The sequence below is a fragment of the Ailuropoda melanoleuca genome, chromosome 2, assembly GCF_002007445.2.
Source record: "Ailuropoda melanoleuca isolate Jingjing chromosome 2, ASM200744v2, whole genome shotgun sequence".
Lineage (NCBI taxonomy): Eukaryota > Metazoa > Chordata > Mammalia > Carnivora > Ursidae > Ailuropoda > Ailuropoda melanoleuca.
The window spans coordinates 110,038,078-110,055,722 of NC_048219.1; the positions used below are offsets into that span (position 1 = coordinate 110,038,078).

General features: G+C 38.1%; 1 protein-coding gene across 1 annotated transcript in view; it reads left to right on the forward strand.

The window, feature by feature from the left end:
* The window catches only part of THSD7B (thrombospondin type 1 domain containing 7B), an 848,738-nt gene extending 831,553 nt beyond the window's left edge, over positions 1-17,185 (forward strand). Inside the window, 4 exon segments of the mRNA XM_034654492.1 lie at positions 3,940-4,022; positions 6,085-6,277; positions 9,119-9,206; positions 16,030-17,185. Coding sequence (XP_034510383.1) covers positions 3,940-4,022; positions 6,085-6,277; positions 9,119-9,206; positions 16,030-16,111 — 446 coding nt within the window. The 3' untranslated portion in view covers positions 16,112-17,185.
* Positions 17,186-17,645: the final 460 nt, after the last annotated feature.

The window sequence follows — 17,645 nt, forward strand, 5'->3', positions numbered from 1 at the left end:
AAAAAAAAAAAAAAAAAAAGCACTAGACTTGGAAATTTAAGAATGAAGTTAGAATTTTGCCACCTCACTGGTGTTTTATCAGGGACATAGTCTAGTGCCTTGGACAGATGCTGCTCTATCTGGAAAATGTGTTAATAATGCCTTACCTGACAGTATCTAGTACCCTGGCCAGCACTCAAAAAATGCTGACTGGATCCTTGAGTTGATGAACCCCTGATAGATGGTTTGGTGGGAGCAAGTAAGGCTGTAGGTTCATGAAAGTATTCTGTCATCGTGAAGGTCCTTAGTAGTTACATAAAATGTATGAGTTGATTTTAATCTTAATAACCAACCTAGCTTGTATGGCCTAAGTTTAAGGTGGCTGAATATATCCACATGTGTGTAAACACATACATAATTGTGTGTGTGTGTGTGTGTGTGTATATATATATATATATATATATATGTTTAAATTAAAAATTCTTTAGACTCCTACTCCACTTCTGAGACCAACTTCTTCCCTTTATATGGTTTCTGTGAATGTCTATTTTATGACATTGTGTCTCTTTGAAAACTGAGTTACTATTTTGAAAAGTTTATTATTACTAGAAGACACATGGTGTCCTCTAGATAAGACTACCATGACTTGAAGTGAAGTAGTGGCAATTTCATTTTTGGTATTTTCTTGCTAACCTAGATTAAACCATAAATTATCATTTGTAGTATATTCTAAGTGGAAAACTGGTTAAGGTATAGGGTATAGTGTGTACAACCCACACAGATCACTGTGCCGTCACCTCAAATGTCACTGTGAACCCTGTCCATGTAAACGTTTTCAAGTGCCAGTCTTCATGTTATTTTCCTTGCTCTGTTCTACACAATCATCCAGGAGACTGCCACTTAATGGAATGGTCAGAGTGGAGCACGTGTGAATTAACCTGCATCAATGGAAGAAATTTTGAGACAATGGGCCGCCAATCTAGGTCAAGGACATTTATAGTCCAGTCTTTTGAGAACCAAGACAGCTGCCCCCAGCAGGTTCTAGAAACACGCCCTTGTACAGGTACCAAGAGCACTTTTCAATTCTCAGCCTTGATTGATCAATGCTTATTCTATTTTATGTGAGGTGTAATAGAACCGCTGTTATCGTATTTACTTGCAGGAGGCAAATGTTATCACTACACATGGAAAGCAAGTCTTTGGAACAATAATGAACGAACTGTATGGTGCCAACGTTCAGATGGCATTAATGTCACAGGTATTCCTGCCTAAGATTTGTGTGGGCACTTCAGAAAGATCTCTGAGTGTTGCTGTTTGTGAGAAGAATTAGCTTACAAGTTATAAGCAAGAGAAGACTGGGCAGGTGGCCTTAGATGATCTTCATAGCAAATTGTCATTAGACCTTGTTTTGTTTAAAATTTTTAATTGAAGTATACTTGGCATATAACATTAGATTTAGGTGTACAACATAGTGATCTAATAATCATATATATTACAAGATGCCCACCATGATAACTGTGTTAGTTTTATTGACTATATTCCCTATGCTGCATTTTTCTTCCCTGTGACTTACTTTATAACTAGAAATTTGTACCTTTTAATCCTCTTCACCCATTTCATCCAACCCACCCCCACCCCACCTTTGGCAACTACCAGTCTGTGTTTCTGTATTTCTAAGTCTGGTTCTTTCTTTTTTGTTGTTGTTTGTTCATTTGTTATGTTTTTGGATTCTATGGATAAGTGAAAGCATATGGTATTTGTCCTCTTCTGTTTTGCTTATTTCACTTAGCATAATACCCTCCAGGTCCATCCGTGTTATTACAAATGGCAAGACTTCATTCTTATGGCTGAGTAATAGACCTTTGCATTTTAGAAAGCAAACAATTTTCCAAAGACCCATAAGATTATGGGTCAAATTTCAAACAAATTGCAACAAATTTCAACAAATTGCACAGTAAAATTTCCTTAAATATCATGTTCTGAGACAAAAGCAGAAAAAGACACATGGGAGTTTAAAACAACAGTCTCTGAAGTTTTAAACCATGTACCTTCTCAGTAAAAAGTTTTTGATGACATATCTCAACATTTTATTCTGTATGATGCTACCGTATCATATTATAAAACATACAAAAGTCGAAAATAAAAGGGTGGATAAAGATAAAATATATTTGTTAATGGTGCAAAAAAAACCCCTCTTTTGCTGTAAATTATAAAGATATTTGTATCATGCAATGGAAGCTTGGTTTTGGATATTTTGCTAGTCGTTATTTAAATATAGACAGAGCAAAGTTTTCCTTACTCATGACAGTGGATACAATCTGATTATACAAATGATCTCGATTTTAAAAAGTTTTTTGAATGCCTTCTCAGTGAAAGTTGTCATTGTTTTTACTGCTCCTGCAGTCGACAGAGCATATCTTATCAATGAGAGAATTTCTACCCTTCTGTAGGAATTGAAGAATTGTCAGCTTCATCTTGTTTGCCTATATTTGCGTGATTAGATTCCCTTTAATCCATAGTTTATCCATACATTAACTTATTTTAAGCAGCTTGCCCATTCTGTAAGTTATTGTTGTGACTAAGTACACCGTAACTCTGCTGAAGCAGGACCACCACAGGCAGCATTCCTGCAGCACGCCGAGAGTTGGCTGGTGAGGGCACACGATCAAATTCTCCTCCATGTACTTGTTGCATGGTCTATGGCCCCGGGCCGTCCATTGATGAGCTCAGGTTATCACTAGCAGCTGCTAAATATTACAGCTTCATTTCATTTTTTAAATTTAAACAAAATATTGTATGAGCTATACAAATTCTAGTAGTTTCTAGACGATTCCCTAGAGATTCTGCCCCCAGGGGTGCAGACGCTGCTCTTTAATCAGTGGTTAAAAGAGTGGAAACAACCACCCCCCCAGCAGTACTGGTAGCGACAAGACCATGTGGTTATTGCCACTAATGTCCAAATTATTTCACATGTAGGTGTAATTCTGGATTTTAGGGTTTTTTTGTTTTTTTGGTTCTTTCTTGTGGGGATTTTTATTCTTTCAGTAACACTAGGAATTGAGCTGCTTCATTCACAGGGAATACACAAATCTGTTTCCTATGCCATTTTAGGCTCAAAGCTTTTTGCTAGCTACCAAATCATAAACTATAATTGGGTAACAATTACAGTAAGGTAAAAGCTGGAATCTATAAGTGAAACCAGTATCACATAAATACAACTTAACTACTGCCTTCAAATACATCAAGTTCTTAGCCTAGTACCTACATCCCGAAAGGCATGACTAATATGTAAACAACTGCAGATTAGAGAGACATTATTCCATCCATTTACTCAAAAATATTTAATACCTGCAAGTACTGTATCAGATGTATGACTGCCTCTCCGGGAGCTTAAACATTGCCTTTTAAAAATGTGTCAAACTCCAGATGTGAGTGTGTGTGTGTATGCATTCTGGTTGAGATACATTTTAAAGTTTTACCAAAGAGCTTGCTATCGCGGTCCGTGAATCTACCCATGGCATTCTTTTAGCACTGATTGTTGCCAATTGGCTTATTGCCTAGTTGGAGAATAATATACATAGATTGGGTCTTTGAGCAGATATATTTTCTGCTCCTGAACTTAAATTGAAATTTCATCCATTCTTTTCCTGATCCTGGCCCGGCACACAGATGTTGCCCTCAAGAGAGAATGACATTGCCAATGAGCAGGTATAAAAACTACTGCAGCCATCTTGTTAGCAGAGCCTCCCATCTTGAACAGTCCTTCCTAGAGTAATCAATAAAATACAGCTGGACCGTGTGTCAGCAAATGAGTATAAAAAAAGAATATGTTACAGAGTGGCCAGTGCCAGAGAGGAAAACAATTTTTTTTTAATGTTTATTATAGAAAAGTCTACACATGATGGTGGGGTTTTGTGTTATTTGTTATTTGTTTTTTGTTTTTTGGTTTTTTTTTTGTAGGAGGCTGCTCACCTCAGACACGTCCTGCTGCTATCCGGCAGTGTAATCCGGCCTGCAGAAAACCTTTCTCCTACTGTACACAGGTGAGTCCTGTACTGGAGCCTTCTAGACCGTTAGCTGCTGTCTTCTGCATATGCTGTTGGGTGTTTTCCAGTAGGCTACAGCCCCAGCAGCAGTTCCATGTGCTCACGGTACCATCTAGAGGGATTTGCAGGAATAATCACAGCTACTAAGGATTTTTTTTAAACAGGGCCATGTCTTAAGGCTATAGCCAAATCTACCTTGCAGATAGCTAATTGATATTAGCCTTGCTTATCAATAAATGTTCTCAGTTGATTAATTCTTTCATTATTACCCTTTCAGCTACCCAAACTATTTTGAAAGATCTTATCAATGTTCATATTTGCTAATTGATTACACTACTATGAGTAGATTTTCAGTTCATTTAAAATAAGTTAAATATTTGGCTATGAAGAAAAATTATGTACGCATGCACGCACACACACTTTTTTTTTTCTTTTAAAGAACTCTTTTCGATTCTTCTCCCTTAACTTCCATTTACCACTGCTCAGGAATTAATGCAGAATGTGCAATGTATTCTAATCAATGGCGCTCATAGCGAACAGGGCATATATCAAGTTATGTCATGTTTCTTAAAGAAACAGTTTTCTTATTATTTGCTCTTTCCAAAAATGATATGGTTGAAAGTAATTCAAACCCTCAATCCTATTTTATGGCTCTTTCACTTCAAGGTGGGTTAATTCTTTACCACAGAAAAGCTAGTGCCTAAGCTTACAGAGCAGAAAAGAAGTCAGCAACAACTTCATATGCCAAACAGGTTTGCTAAATAGAAGGTATAGCTTTTCACCAACTGTCTGGATACCCTCTTTAATAAAACATAAGTACCTTCTGCCTTGAACTTTTGGCACATGTGATTGGTTACAGCTTTTCACTTCAACTAGAGGTGATATAGTCTTAATTAGCTCTCTATTGAACACGGTGTAATATCTTCAAATGAAATGCTGTAATGTCATTATAGGAATGGACAATTATTAATAATTTTACCCTAACTTTCTGACCTTTTCCTTTTGTAGAAGATTGAGGTGCCCTCCTTAGGTTTAGTATCGCTCCTTAAAATCATGTGTTAATAATCGATGACCCAAATATATCGGTCCTTAATGAATCACCCAGACTTGAGTGGCTATGTGAGACTAGGGTCTATTCCAAAAATGTCAAATAGTTTCAGGTAAGGCACCCCTACAGCAAAGTCCTACAGATTCATAATTTTATACCTAACTTATTCTATTCTTCTCTAATGTCTTTACATTTGCTGGAGGACAGAAGAGCAATTATTTTCAGTTTCACTTCTAGAGACAAAGAAATCTTTGCTTGTTATATCTCACCCTAGCCAGCATCTTGGAGAGGTTTATTGTACATGAAATTGAGCAGGAACTCACAGAGAAACATGAAGGACACATTGTCACACTGCCAACTAAAAATGCGATGTCGTGTGATCCTCCAAGGAAGAATGTGGGACATCTGCCTTTGGTGAAGTCTTTCTTTTTTCTCCACCTAGGCTGCCCTCCTTGAGTAAAGAACCAAGGCTGCAAGCAGAGAGGTAGTTCAGACTAGTTAGTGATCAATGGTAGAAGTTGGTAAGCCACAGTCAGCAGCTGGTGCAGCAACAGACATCAAAGGGCACAAAGCCCAAAGGCTATGTACATAATCCCTGTTGTTTTACTTCTCAGCATCAAGGGCAGCAGGTTGGAGTGATGGGGCAGGAATTTGAAACAGTTTGCGGGGGGGGGGGGGGGGGGGGGTGGGTAGAGTGGAGGATAATTTGATTAAATGCCTTAAACATCTCTGTAAGAGAGTAAAGGGTAGAGTTAATGACCTCTGTTGACAAAGAATTGTGATTTCGACTTGGAAGGCATGAAAATTGTCAACCTGTGGAAAAATCTGATGATGTATTTAAGGGTTGACTTTGGAATTCACAATAAAGAACTGCTTGGTTTTTAAGCTCTTTGGCAACTCTGTTGCTGAAAAACCCCAAATTGCCATAACACATCACACAGGTATTAAGTGATTATTCCAACTTTTAAGTTGTTCTTTTTCACCACTGTATAACTCTTTTGTATGCTGTAGGGTGGAGTCTGCGGCTGTGAGAAGGGCTATATGGAGATCATGAGATCAAATGGTTTCCTGGATTACTGCATGAAAGTACCCGGCTCAGAGGATAAAAAAGCTGATGTGAAGAACCTTTCAGGGAAAAACAGACCTGTGAATTCAAAGATACATGACATTTTTAAAGGATGGTCACTTCAACCCCTTGATCCAGGTACATTTCAATTAAGAGTAAGAAATATACATGTACTCGTGGGGCGTTGGGGCTCATATTGTCACCGCTGCTTATGACATAAAGAATGGAGGGAAGGAGAAAAAGAGGAGAGACTGAAGAGGTGGTGTGGTCCAATTCAAGGTTTCTCAAATTTGAATGCCAAAAACGGGTAGTCCCTTTTGGTGTAAAATGTTCTCATGGATGGTTGACAAGAAGTCACTTTCAACTCCAGTCTAAGAAGTACGGAATTGAGTCCCCAGAATGTTAACCGTTAAAATTATCTTCTCATTGTAAATTACCTCTGCAAGGAAGAATGCCATTATAACTGTGAATTTGTGTATATAATTGAAATTAAAACCAAAAGTTAGATCAAGAACCTGCAGATACCTTAGGAAATGTCTAGGGACCCTATGTGGTTTGAGAAATGCTGGTGGAACAGTAAAGATCCTTAATTCAGACACAGACCTTGGCATCAAGGCTCAGAATGTACCTGTTTTGTGATTGATTTCGTAAATGAGGAACTAGGTCTAAAGACACCTACCTTGCAGGACATTAGAAGCTTTCTGTGCATCCTGTCATTCTGTGCGGGTTGTACTGAGTGCATGATCTAGTGATTTTGAGATTAGGAGTCTGAAACTGTGAAAATGAATTTGACCAAGGTCCTACCACCAGTAAGTGAGAGGATGATTTGAAAGGCAGGTCAGAGCATTTGTCTCAGCTCCCTTACGAAGTATGCAGAAAACGAAAGCAAGATTCTTGGTGCTAATCATATATACCTTTGCTAGGAAACAAAATGCACTAATAACTAAGCAAAGTGGCCTAACAGGGCATGGAGAGGGAAGACGTCAACAGAGCTCAGGCAAAGCATAACCTGGGAGTTTCCTGCCAGTCTTCTGCGTATCAGAAGTGTCTTAATGATATGTTTAGATGAAGCAAAAACCAGAGCCCAGGCCTAAAGGACACTAGATCAGATGTACGCTCCTCAGCCATCTTTTCAGGATGACCACAGTATGTTAATCGTTTCTGATTCTGCTCTATGTCTGGGCATGCCATAGATTTTTTAAAACATCTCATTTTGTGATTAAATTAGCAGTAGCTTCAAATCTGAAGGAAGGGTAGTAGGAAATGTAGCCAGGCTCACCCATTGCCTGTACAGCCCAGTTCAGGAAAAGAATTTGGGGGAGGTCCTTGGCCTTTGGGGGCTAATTAAAACATCAATGGTGGCATGTATGTGAATACACATATGTATGTGTTTTTCTCATTATCAGAGTGTAAATTGGAGCAACCTCTAGAAAGACAGTTAGGCAATATGCATCATACAGTTTGACCTAAAATTTCTTTCCTTAGAACCTATCATACAAATATATACATCTATACTAAATGGGGTTTGTTACAAATGCTTGTTGTAAAGATTAAACAGAATGTGGAAAAATATTATCTAATATGCCTCACATTAAAAAGAACGAGACCTGCCTTACGACTTAGCATAGGAAGTTGTTTTAAAAGTACAATTCAAAATATGTGCCATTTGTATCTCAAAAATGTGTATGCATGTACTCATCAGTGTGCATATACAAAGGAAACTCAAATGCTAAAGGAAAGGAATGGTAACAGTGGTAGCTCCTGGCTTCGGAATTGAGAGAGGGTAGCAGGGCGACTCATTTTTCACTACACATCTTTTTTTTAATAGTTTCAAGTTTGATCTTATCCATTACATTTTTATAAAAAGTTATATTCTTTTTTTAAGAAACATGGACCACACACCTCTACACTGGGGATTTAAAAGTTCTGGAGCCTCCAAATACTTCAGCTCTGTGCGGTTTAGGAGTAAAAAGATGAAAGGTGCTTTTTCACTCAGTGAAGACTTTTTTTTCCCCATGTAAAAAACTCAGAAGAGGGTATTTCATGATTAGTGTTTCAAAGAGATCAGAATCAAAGCTTTGTTAAAAGTTTCATGACCATAGAAAAATATCATTACTACACTGAAGCCTCATTCTAAAACCTAACTGAGGCTTTTTAGTGTCTTGTAAGCAAAAACTGTAATGGGAAGTGACAATATAATTGAATGTAATTGTGATTTTATTCCAAACAAGTGTTGTTTACAATAGATTTTGATGGTTGTTCATCCCACAGAAGCCTTTCAAATAAGATGCTGATATGTTTTTTTGGACCTGCAGTTAATTACATTCATGTAGTATAATGAATCTTCTGTGTGTGTGTCTGTCTTTCAGGAAGGAAGGCAGTACCTCGGGAATGCTAAGGCATTTTCTTTCTCAGTCAACTGTGCTCACATAAACAGAACACAGAAAACCATACATAGACTGAATTATACGTAACATAGTAAAAAAAAAATCACAAAATAGATTTGGTTTTATTTTTCTAAATTCTGGCAGATAGGACATTAAAATAATGTCTATACTTGTACATGTGTGGTTATAATTTGACATAATTTGGTGAATTTATTACCTTATTTGGGCATATAGTTTTTGTTCCCTTGACATCATTTGTCACCAAAAGTGTGATAGCCTCTTAATTTTTTGCATCTGTGTTGTTGTACAAGACGATGCACACATAAAAATACATTTTTAAAAATTTATTTCTAAAAAATAGCCTGAAAATTGCTAGATTTTATGAAGTAATGCTTACCGGTGTGTGTTTGCTATTGAGAAAAATTTGATAGACTGTCTTACATTTTCACCTTTGTTGGATGTTTTCTAGCTGTCACATATGGGTGGGTTCCACCACGATTGTGACTTATGCCAGTCTCAGAAATCAGATAAATAATTCAGATGAGAAAACTTGTGTATGCTAAGCTTGTTATTTAATCTCTATCTTAAACAGATGGCCGAGTAAAAATTTGGGTTTATGGCGTTTCAGGTGGAGGTTTTCTTATCATGATTTTCCTAATATTTACTTCCTACCTTCTTTGGTAAGTACTACCTAGCAAAACATTTATATTCCATATTCTGATAGGGGACGTATTATATGAAAAGATCCTTGGCCATTATAACTGGACCCTTAAGCCACAAATAATTATCAACAGTAGAATAGTTGAAATCATCTGTCTTTCCTGTCCTTATTTGACATAACCTTCTTTTATGTGGTTTTCAATAATATCAGAAGAGAAAAATCATTAGCGAGGACTTTCCCATTTTGGTATTTTGATGATTTTTCAGCTTTGCATCTTAGCATCTCTTAGTACCTCCTAGGGACTGACACTTGGCTCCCAGCCCCAGTGATTCTGATTTAATTAGTCTTGCCTGTGGCCAGGTCATCCGGATATTTAAAAGCATCTCAGGTAATGCTAAAATGCAGCTAAGGCTAAGAGCTATTACTCTAGAGAATTCTAATTCTTAAGTTGACCTGTCTTGACCAGTGGGTTCAAACAACCTGGTTGGTACATTTTAAATACTAGAGCCAGGTGTTTATCCACCTTGACCAGATAGAAGAGAAAACTTTCTGTCAGTTCCAGGAACCCCATTTTTTAAGTGACTTGTTCCTGAAAATTTATTATTCTCAGAAACTGATGATTGGTTTACTGTACTTTGGTTTCAAGAGCAGCTCATCAACTACAGTATATTCTGTAAATACATTTGAATGTTTTCAAGTGTGTTGAGAATATTTTATTAGCTTCCAAAGCAAAATTTCTTAAGGATCTCTTTTTAATTTTATTTTCATGAGATCAAAGTGTGACTTTGGGTGTTTTTCCTCCAAATTGAGATATTTATATTCATCATCTATTAAACTATTTCCTTCAGAATTTTTACCCCAGTTTTAATCTCAATTCAAATCCTTTGTACATTTAGCCTCAAATTCTGTTTCCAAGGTGACACAGGTTTATAAATCTTTGCTCTGGATCAGTGAAAATTAGTGAAGAAAATAAGATGACTTTAAATCCCTCTGCCACCTATAGTGCTAGAAACCGAACCTCTAGAAATTGGATTTCTATCCAACTAATGTTTCCTTAGTGCTGTGATAAAAAGTAACACCTTTGGTTAGTCCTTCACCCTATCATCAAATGATTTGACCAATTTTTATGTCTCAGTTGATAAATTTTGTGTGTGTTCCTAGATCCTGTCTTAATGAACAAATGTGAAGTTGAAAGACTTGTATGAGGTTCAGAGTGATCAGATGCATTCATCACTAGAAAAGATTAGAAAAGGAGGAGAAGGTCTTATATTGCAACAAAAGACAGGAAGGTTTGACAGATGAGAAACCTCTCCAAAAGTAATGGCCCAAACAGTGTAAGGGAATAAGATAGTTTGTTCTTCTGTAAAAGCTTGGATGTATCATCATTGTTAATTTTTAATCTCTTAGGTATTTCAGGGAAGAGGGAACCACAGAATTTGGAATTGGGGATGTAGTAATTGATAGTAACAGTCATTCAGTTTCCCTTTTTACATTTCTCTATTCTTTCAATAATTAATATTTGTTGAAGTCCTTTCTGAATGACTCTAAACTCGGGGGATTAATTAGGTACATATCACTGAATTCTCGTAACAGTTTTCTAGAGAATTTTTTAAAGATCAATGCAATTTTCCCTTACCTTTTAGTGACCAAATTACATCAATATTTATGTACAGTATTTCTCACATCTATTTTTTTCATCTTCAGTGCTTGACTTTAATCATCCCCCTTTGGGAGTAGCACAATAGCTACATATTTGGACTCAAATGCTCCTTTCTGCTGTCTACAGCCAAATTAGTCTCCCTAAACTTTGGCCAGATGATCAGCCCCTCTCCTACTCGGACACCAGCAGTGGCTTTCTTTGACAGCAAAATGGAAGTCATGTGTTGGCTGCCTACCCAGCCACCCAAAGTCTTCCACAATTGAAGCCTAAACGATCCTTGCAATTTCATTAGTTTCCCTATGCCTTTGCTAGCGTGTGGTGGGGTATAGGCCCAAATCTTTTTCTCATTGAAGACTTTTTTTTAAATTACCTCCTTTGTAAACTCTTTATTTTGATAAAGTGGTCACTTTTCTACTGGAATATTTAATCCATGTGTTTAGTTCTACATTCCCATCTATCCAATATTAGTTCATTATAATATACTCATTTTCTGTACTTTCCTATTTCATAACAAAGGTTGGTGTCCATCTTTCAGATCACTTCGTCATTGCTTTAATCTCCCTTTCCACAGGTTCAGTTTTTCAAGTTTACCATCTAAGTTGTTGAGGTACAGCACTTTTAGTCTGTTTGTGTTGCTGTTTCAGAGGTTTTCTCCCAAGACCCCACATACCCATTCACATGTATTAGGGAAGTCCACCATTTTATTTGTACTGTGCATGTCTATGATGTATTTTTTATATTATAAACTCATATGAAAAACTTACTTATAAGTACTGAATATAAGGCTACAATCTCTTTCTCAAAGATAATTTCTTGAGAGAAGTAACCTTATGTTAGGGTACTTACTGTAGTACCTTCTAATTTTGCAAGGAGGCTTCTGCTTCCAGGGTTTCCTCCTCCTATCCCATTCATCTAGAATGAATTTTCACTATTAGCTATTGACACTCTATTGGTTCTTCTCAGTAAAATGCAAATGCCAGCATTTCCCCATCAAACAGTCTGGAATAACTTGTCCATTCTTCCTCCTCTCTGGCATTTACTCTAGGCTGTGATTATGGTGATTTCTTTAGTATCTTCCTCCCCTACCACCCAAAGTAGCATAGTGGATGAATAAATGAGTATTTTGCATAGGTTGCTTTTTCAGTCCTCACAAAAATCTACCAAGTTGTTGATTTTATCATACCCATTTTAAAGAGGGCTAAGTTATTGAACTTTTCTAAGGTCATCAGCCTGGTAAAATCACCTCTAGGTCTGCCTAGCCCGAGAGCTTAATGCTCTTTCCACTGGTCTTCTAGTCTGCAATTTCTTTCTCGAGTGATCCTAAAAAGTCTTTAGAGTCAATGTAGTGGCTACAGCTTTCATATTTTTTAGAGGCTCCTTGTTTCCCAAGTAAGCTATAGACCTGGGAATGGACCTATTGATATCAAAACACATACCATTTACTGTTACATATGAGCTGCCTAAGGAGTCCAAATAGATACTTTCACAGCATTTACTTCTATTAAATAGCTTGCAGAGGAGTCAGAAGAGGACAGTTTTGGAGATTTTATATTTTCTCCCCCAAAATAAAAGGCTTAGGACAAGAGAAATGCTATAATATGCCAGGCCTTAGGTGTATACTTTAGATGAAAGCAATTTATAATAAAACTTAGAAATGCTTTTGAGAAAATATAGAAAAATAGTCTTCTTAAGGACCACTTCGTTCAGATACAACCCTTTGTACAGCTACCATTAGTGCTCGAAGTTTTTGAAATAATACTGATGCCCGTGCTCCCCTGGCAGTAAAGATCCATGAGGCAATTTAGCGAAGATGAGCACTGCGTGAGCTCGTAGTTAATCTAGACATAGTGCCAGGAAATTGTTCCAGGTAACTACAGCCTATCCATTCTGCCCTGCCCAAGCTTGAGAGTAGTGCCCCCACTTCCAGAGGCTCTGCCCTCATGAGTGGCCGCCTAAACCAAAGACCGTGTCAGGCTTTCATCAAGGTATTTCATGTCTACTGCCCTGGGGATGGGTTCTTGGGGCTTGAAGTCAGTGGTGCCGTTAAGTCCCAGCAGTTGCCTGTCAGTTCATCATCAGCTTGCTTTTCTGGCTTCATGGGTTTATCCTCGGCTAAAATGCAAGTGATCATGGAAGAGGTCACTTTAAATGTGTGTCACGCAATGGTCTCTTACAGCCAGTGTTGCATAATAGCTTTATCCCTGTGCCAACCATGAAAGTGGTGGTGGCTGTCAGGAGTGCTCCATTAGGAAGAGTTATGAGGCGACACCTCAGTCCGACAGGGAAGAATAGTGTGATTGATGGAGTAGAGATCCACCCTGGGTACAGGATGAGTGGTGGTGGCCTACGTGGCAGGCATCTGCAGGTCCTGTTTTAGTGTGAGGTGGTCACACCTTTCCCGATACCAGAGTTGGAGAGAAAAAATATTTTTTAAATAGTATTTCTTAAGGAAAAAAGGAGTACCAGTAAGGGAGAAAGGAAAGAGCAGGACCTAAGACAGGTGTCCTGGCTTTGCTACAGACAGCCCCTCTACACAGCCCTCTCCTCAGGAATCCTTTTAACTAGTCAGGATGCTTTGTAAAGTCACAGCTACCCAGCTCGTACCACCTTACTCAGTTTACCAGTATTTAAGAACTTTTCCACTCTAAAATTTCTCAGATCTCACATATTCATAGTTATGATATTAGTATCAGTTGAGAGATTACATGATTTGAAGAGATTCATAAAAAATGAGGTCTTCCTCCAAATGATCCCCAACACACCCCTTGGCCCACAAGGATTTAAGGCCTACATATAGAAGACCCCTCTTCTTTCCCATAATCTCATACAGGGAAGCTCAATCATAAAAAATACTAATATTTTGAGCAGAATTTTAGAGGCCCAACAAATGCGCTGGCCAAGTTTAGATGTCTCCCAGACAATATCACTATAAAGATCCAGCCATCTCTATCCCTCGTCCCCACTCCCCGGGACTCAGCTCTTCTTTCATTTCTCTTTGCCCAGTACCTCTTGGCAAATGCTAATTAAGAATGGATTGTCAAAAACTATTTGGAAGCACCTACATTTCTTCCCTCTCTCTTCCTTTCTCCTCCAAAAGGCGGGAGACACAGGATGCGGAAGATCCCAATTGTCATTTCAGGTGAACTATCTTGTATTAGGACAACTTCCACTATCACCAGAACCACAGGAGATGCACAAGCTGTCACTTTTAAGTTCTCCTAAACTATGGTCTAATTTCTTAATATTTTTAAAATGCTCTGGACCTTATTTCAAGCTGGGTCCATTCTCTATGCTAGAGTCTGGGCCAAACAATAGAACTGGAGCCACTGGAGTATACTTATATATAAAGTTAAGTTGAATATTATTCTAATAACTATGCAGTGAATACCCATTTGAGAAGCACAAAACTGGAGACTGAGGATCCCATGGCAGAGGATCCCATGGAGAGGGTTTCTGCCTGTCCTGAGCTTCTCAGGTTGGAAGGTGTCTGCCTGCAGCCCGTGCCCAGCCCTCAGCTCACCACCCATTGAGCACCCACTGCACCCCAGATGCCAGGCAGGAGCACTGAAAGGATCTGTGGTTTTTCCTGTAGTGACTTTTAAAATCACTTTTCTTATTTTGGCTACGTTCATTATGAAACACCCCCCTCCAAAAAAAAATAGTTTTCGAACTTGAGCATTTAAACTAGGTAATTCTCCCTAGCCCCATTTTAATTCTATCAAGCATCTTTTTGTGTATGTGGTAGAAATTCACATAATACAAAAGTCTCCATTTTAACCATTAAGGGAAAGAAGCCAGACAGAAAGGCCACATAACTCCATCTGTACGAAATATCCAGAATAGGCAAATGCCTAAGAGGTGGAAAGTTAGGTGGTTGCCAGGGGCTGAGGGTAGGGGAAATAGGAAGACTACTTTTGTGGGCACAGAGTTTTTCTTTGGGGTGATGAAAATGTTCTGGAACTAGATAAGATGATGGTTACACAACATTGTGAATATACTAAATGCCACTCAGTTGTACATGTGAAATGTTTTTAAGTTTGAAGTATAAAAATTCCTATGTATAGACAAAATGTTTCCACCACATGCCAAGTTAATGGCATGGATACAGAGAGAGTGCACTGAAGAGGTTAAGGGCCTGGGCCTCTGTTAGACATGCTTAAATTTCAGCCTCAGCCACTCAGTGACTTGGGGGAAGGTCAGTGAGCTCTCTAGTCCTTTTCTATAAAGAAGTATTGACCCTAATGCTTCTCCTCTCTCAGGGTTGTTCTGGGTTTATTGAGGTATTGTATGTAAAATGCTGAACACAAGGCTTGGCATTTAGTATACTTCCAATTAATAATAGATTTTACTGTAAAATAAATTAGGAGACAAGGAAAGAGTTGGCTCCCTGCTGGTAAGGATAACCCCAAAGAGCTGGGCTCTGAAGGCATGGCAAAGCCAAGGCCCTGAGGAAGGAAGAGAAAGAATATGGTAGGGGTGGGGCACAATGTAGTAAAATTCAAACTATAAATGTTCATAGACAGAAATTGAGTTTTACCCCTACTAAGAAAGAAAGTATAATGCAGGTTGTTTGGCCCCAGATCTGGGCCCTCACTGTGTGATTTGCCAAGGTTACTCAACTTCAGCTTCTCTGTGAGAAGGAAGAGCAGCCCTCCCTGACCTGGCAAAGTTGTCAACCTCAGGTAAAACAGAGACCAGGTGAGAGTGGCTCTGCATGGTGCAGGATCAGAGAAAGTTTCCTGACAGTCTCTGGTGACATGACATCTAACTGTCAGGTTTCAGACCAGAGCAGAAGCGTGTTTACTTAACACTCCCACCAGGGTAAGGCCGAGGAGTCTGGCTGCTCCAGCTGCTCCTATGAAACATCTCGGATATGAGGGTCACAGTAGCTCAGGGATTAGTGGACACCAGATGTTTGCATTGCTGAGTATAAACAAGAACAAGAAAAGTAGCCCTCTACCAGGTTCATTGTTTCCATGAAACCATTTTTAATTTGAAAAAAATGATTGCTTGTCCTTAAATAGGGATAAAATATACAAGTATTCAAAAAAGAAACCCACAGGTTCAGAGCAATCAGTCTTTTGTCATTTAACTACATGAATTTCTATACCTCATAATTGTCTTTGGGAGATGAAACAGAACTATGTGAACCTTTATCTGAGGAATTCTTTTCCCTTTGCAGCAAGAAGCCAAAACCACATCAAAGCACACCTCCCCAGCAGAAGCCTCTGACCTTAGCCTACGATGGAGACTTAGACATGTAACCTGAAAAAGAAATCCAAATGTAGACATCAACTGCCTTAACCGCTTTCTCTTTTGTAGCTCTCAGACTTCTCAGTTTTTTGAGGAATCTCATGATGTGATACATTGGGCAGAATACAAATATTCCAAAAGTAATATTGCCTCAACTTCATTTGGACATGGAGTCAAGGATTATTAGGTCTGCCATTTTGCTTTCAAGTTGTTTGTGGGTGTGTGTTTAATTTTTTGATTTTCCCAAGGGTCCTGAAAACCCTTCTCTTCCTGTTTGGAAATGGGAGGAAGAAAACATGATGGAATTCCCACAGACTTCAGTACACTTTATCTTCAGCAGCATGATGACAATCTGGAGGAAAGTCCAATCAAGGCATTTACTGTAAATGATGAGCCTGACACTGCTTTGTTATGCACTATATTAGTGCAAGGCTTTACTCTTCCCATACGTCAACACTGAGTTTTCTAGAGTTTACATTGGTTCAGAGACTTTCAAATTGGATTGCCTATTTTCATGAACACAGAGAGAATGGTTTACCATTTCAGAAATTCTCTGAGTTTTTACCTTTAAATATTGTATTTTGTTTTGTAGCCAGGGGATGATGGCACTTCATGGGTTGCATTTATTGGGGAGAAAAAATGGAGTGGGCGTAATTGCTTGTCTAGATGAAAGCTAGGTGGTTTCTGAATGAAGTATGTATTGAGTGTTAGGTGGTTATATTGGAGAATGAGGTAGATTATTTCATTACTAAAACTCTATTTTAACAGAAACTTGGCCATGTAGATATAGTACTATACCATACACACTTGTAATTCAGTTTAATGGTGACAAACTCTGCTTTTGTAATTTCAATTTTCTTATCTGAATATTTATAAATTTTTTTTGAACTTATCTGACCTCATTTAATATACATCAAACACCAATCCTGTTTGTAGCAAGTCTTGCTTTTATAAGGTTTCAATACCTAAACACATTAAAAAGCTGAAACCATTTTATGAAGATAATAATTGTTTGTAACTGTAGATGTTGAGAGTAAGAAGGTGCCATCTTGTGGTATTGACTTGTATTTATAACAAATAAAGTGCTCAAGAGACTGAGATGTAGCCTCTACTAGATTTATTCATTTATGAAATGCCCTTGCTTTGACAAAACTGGTTTTACTGACCGTTTCCCTGTGTCACTGCTGTAGGGGTTGACAGCTGAAATCACTGCCAGAGAAAAGGATTCTTATTCTACATTCTTAACACTATCGAGTACACTATGAAATAGAGCCAACTATAATTACACAGAGTAGCTTTGAAGGAATATTTAAAGCTCAGTTAGTTAATATTAGAACAAACCACTGAAATAAGGCAAACACTGATATGTCAATGTCCTAAGAAGATGGGAATGTTAGAAATGTGATACAATGAAGAAGATAGATAGAGGATGTGACTTCTTCTGTTAAGCATTTAAGACTGATTAACTGGTTTCGGCCAATGCCACTATGGTTTAAAAAGAAAAAAATAAATGAAAATAGGAAGGCTTATATCTATAGTGTCACT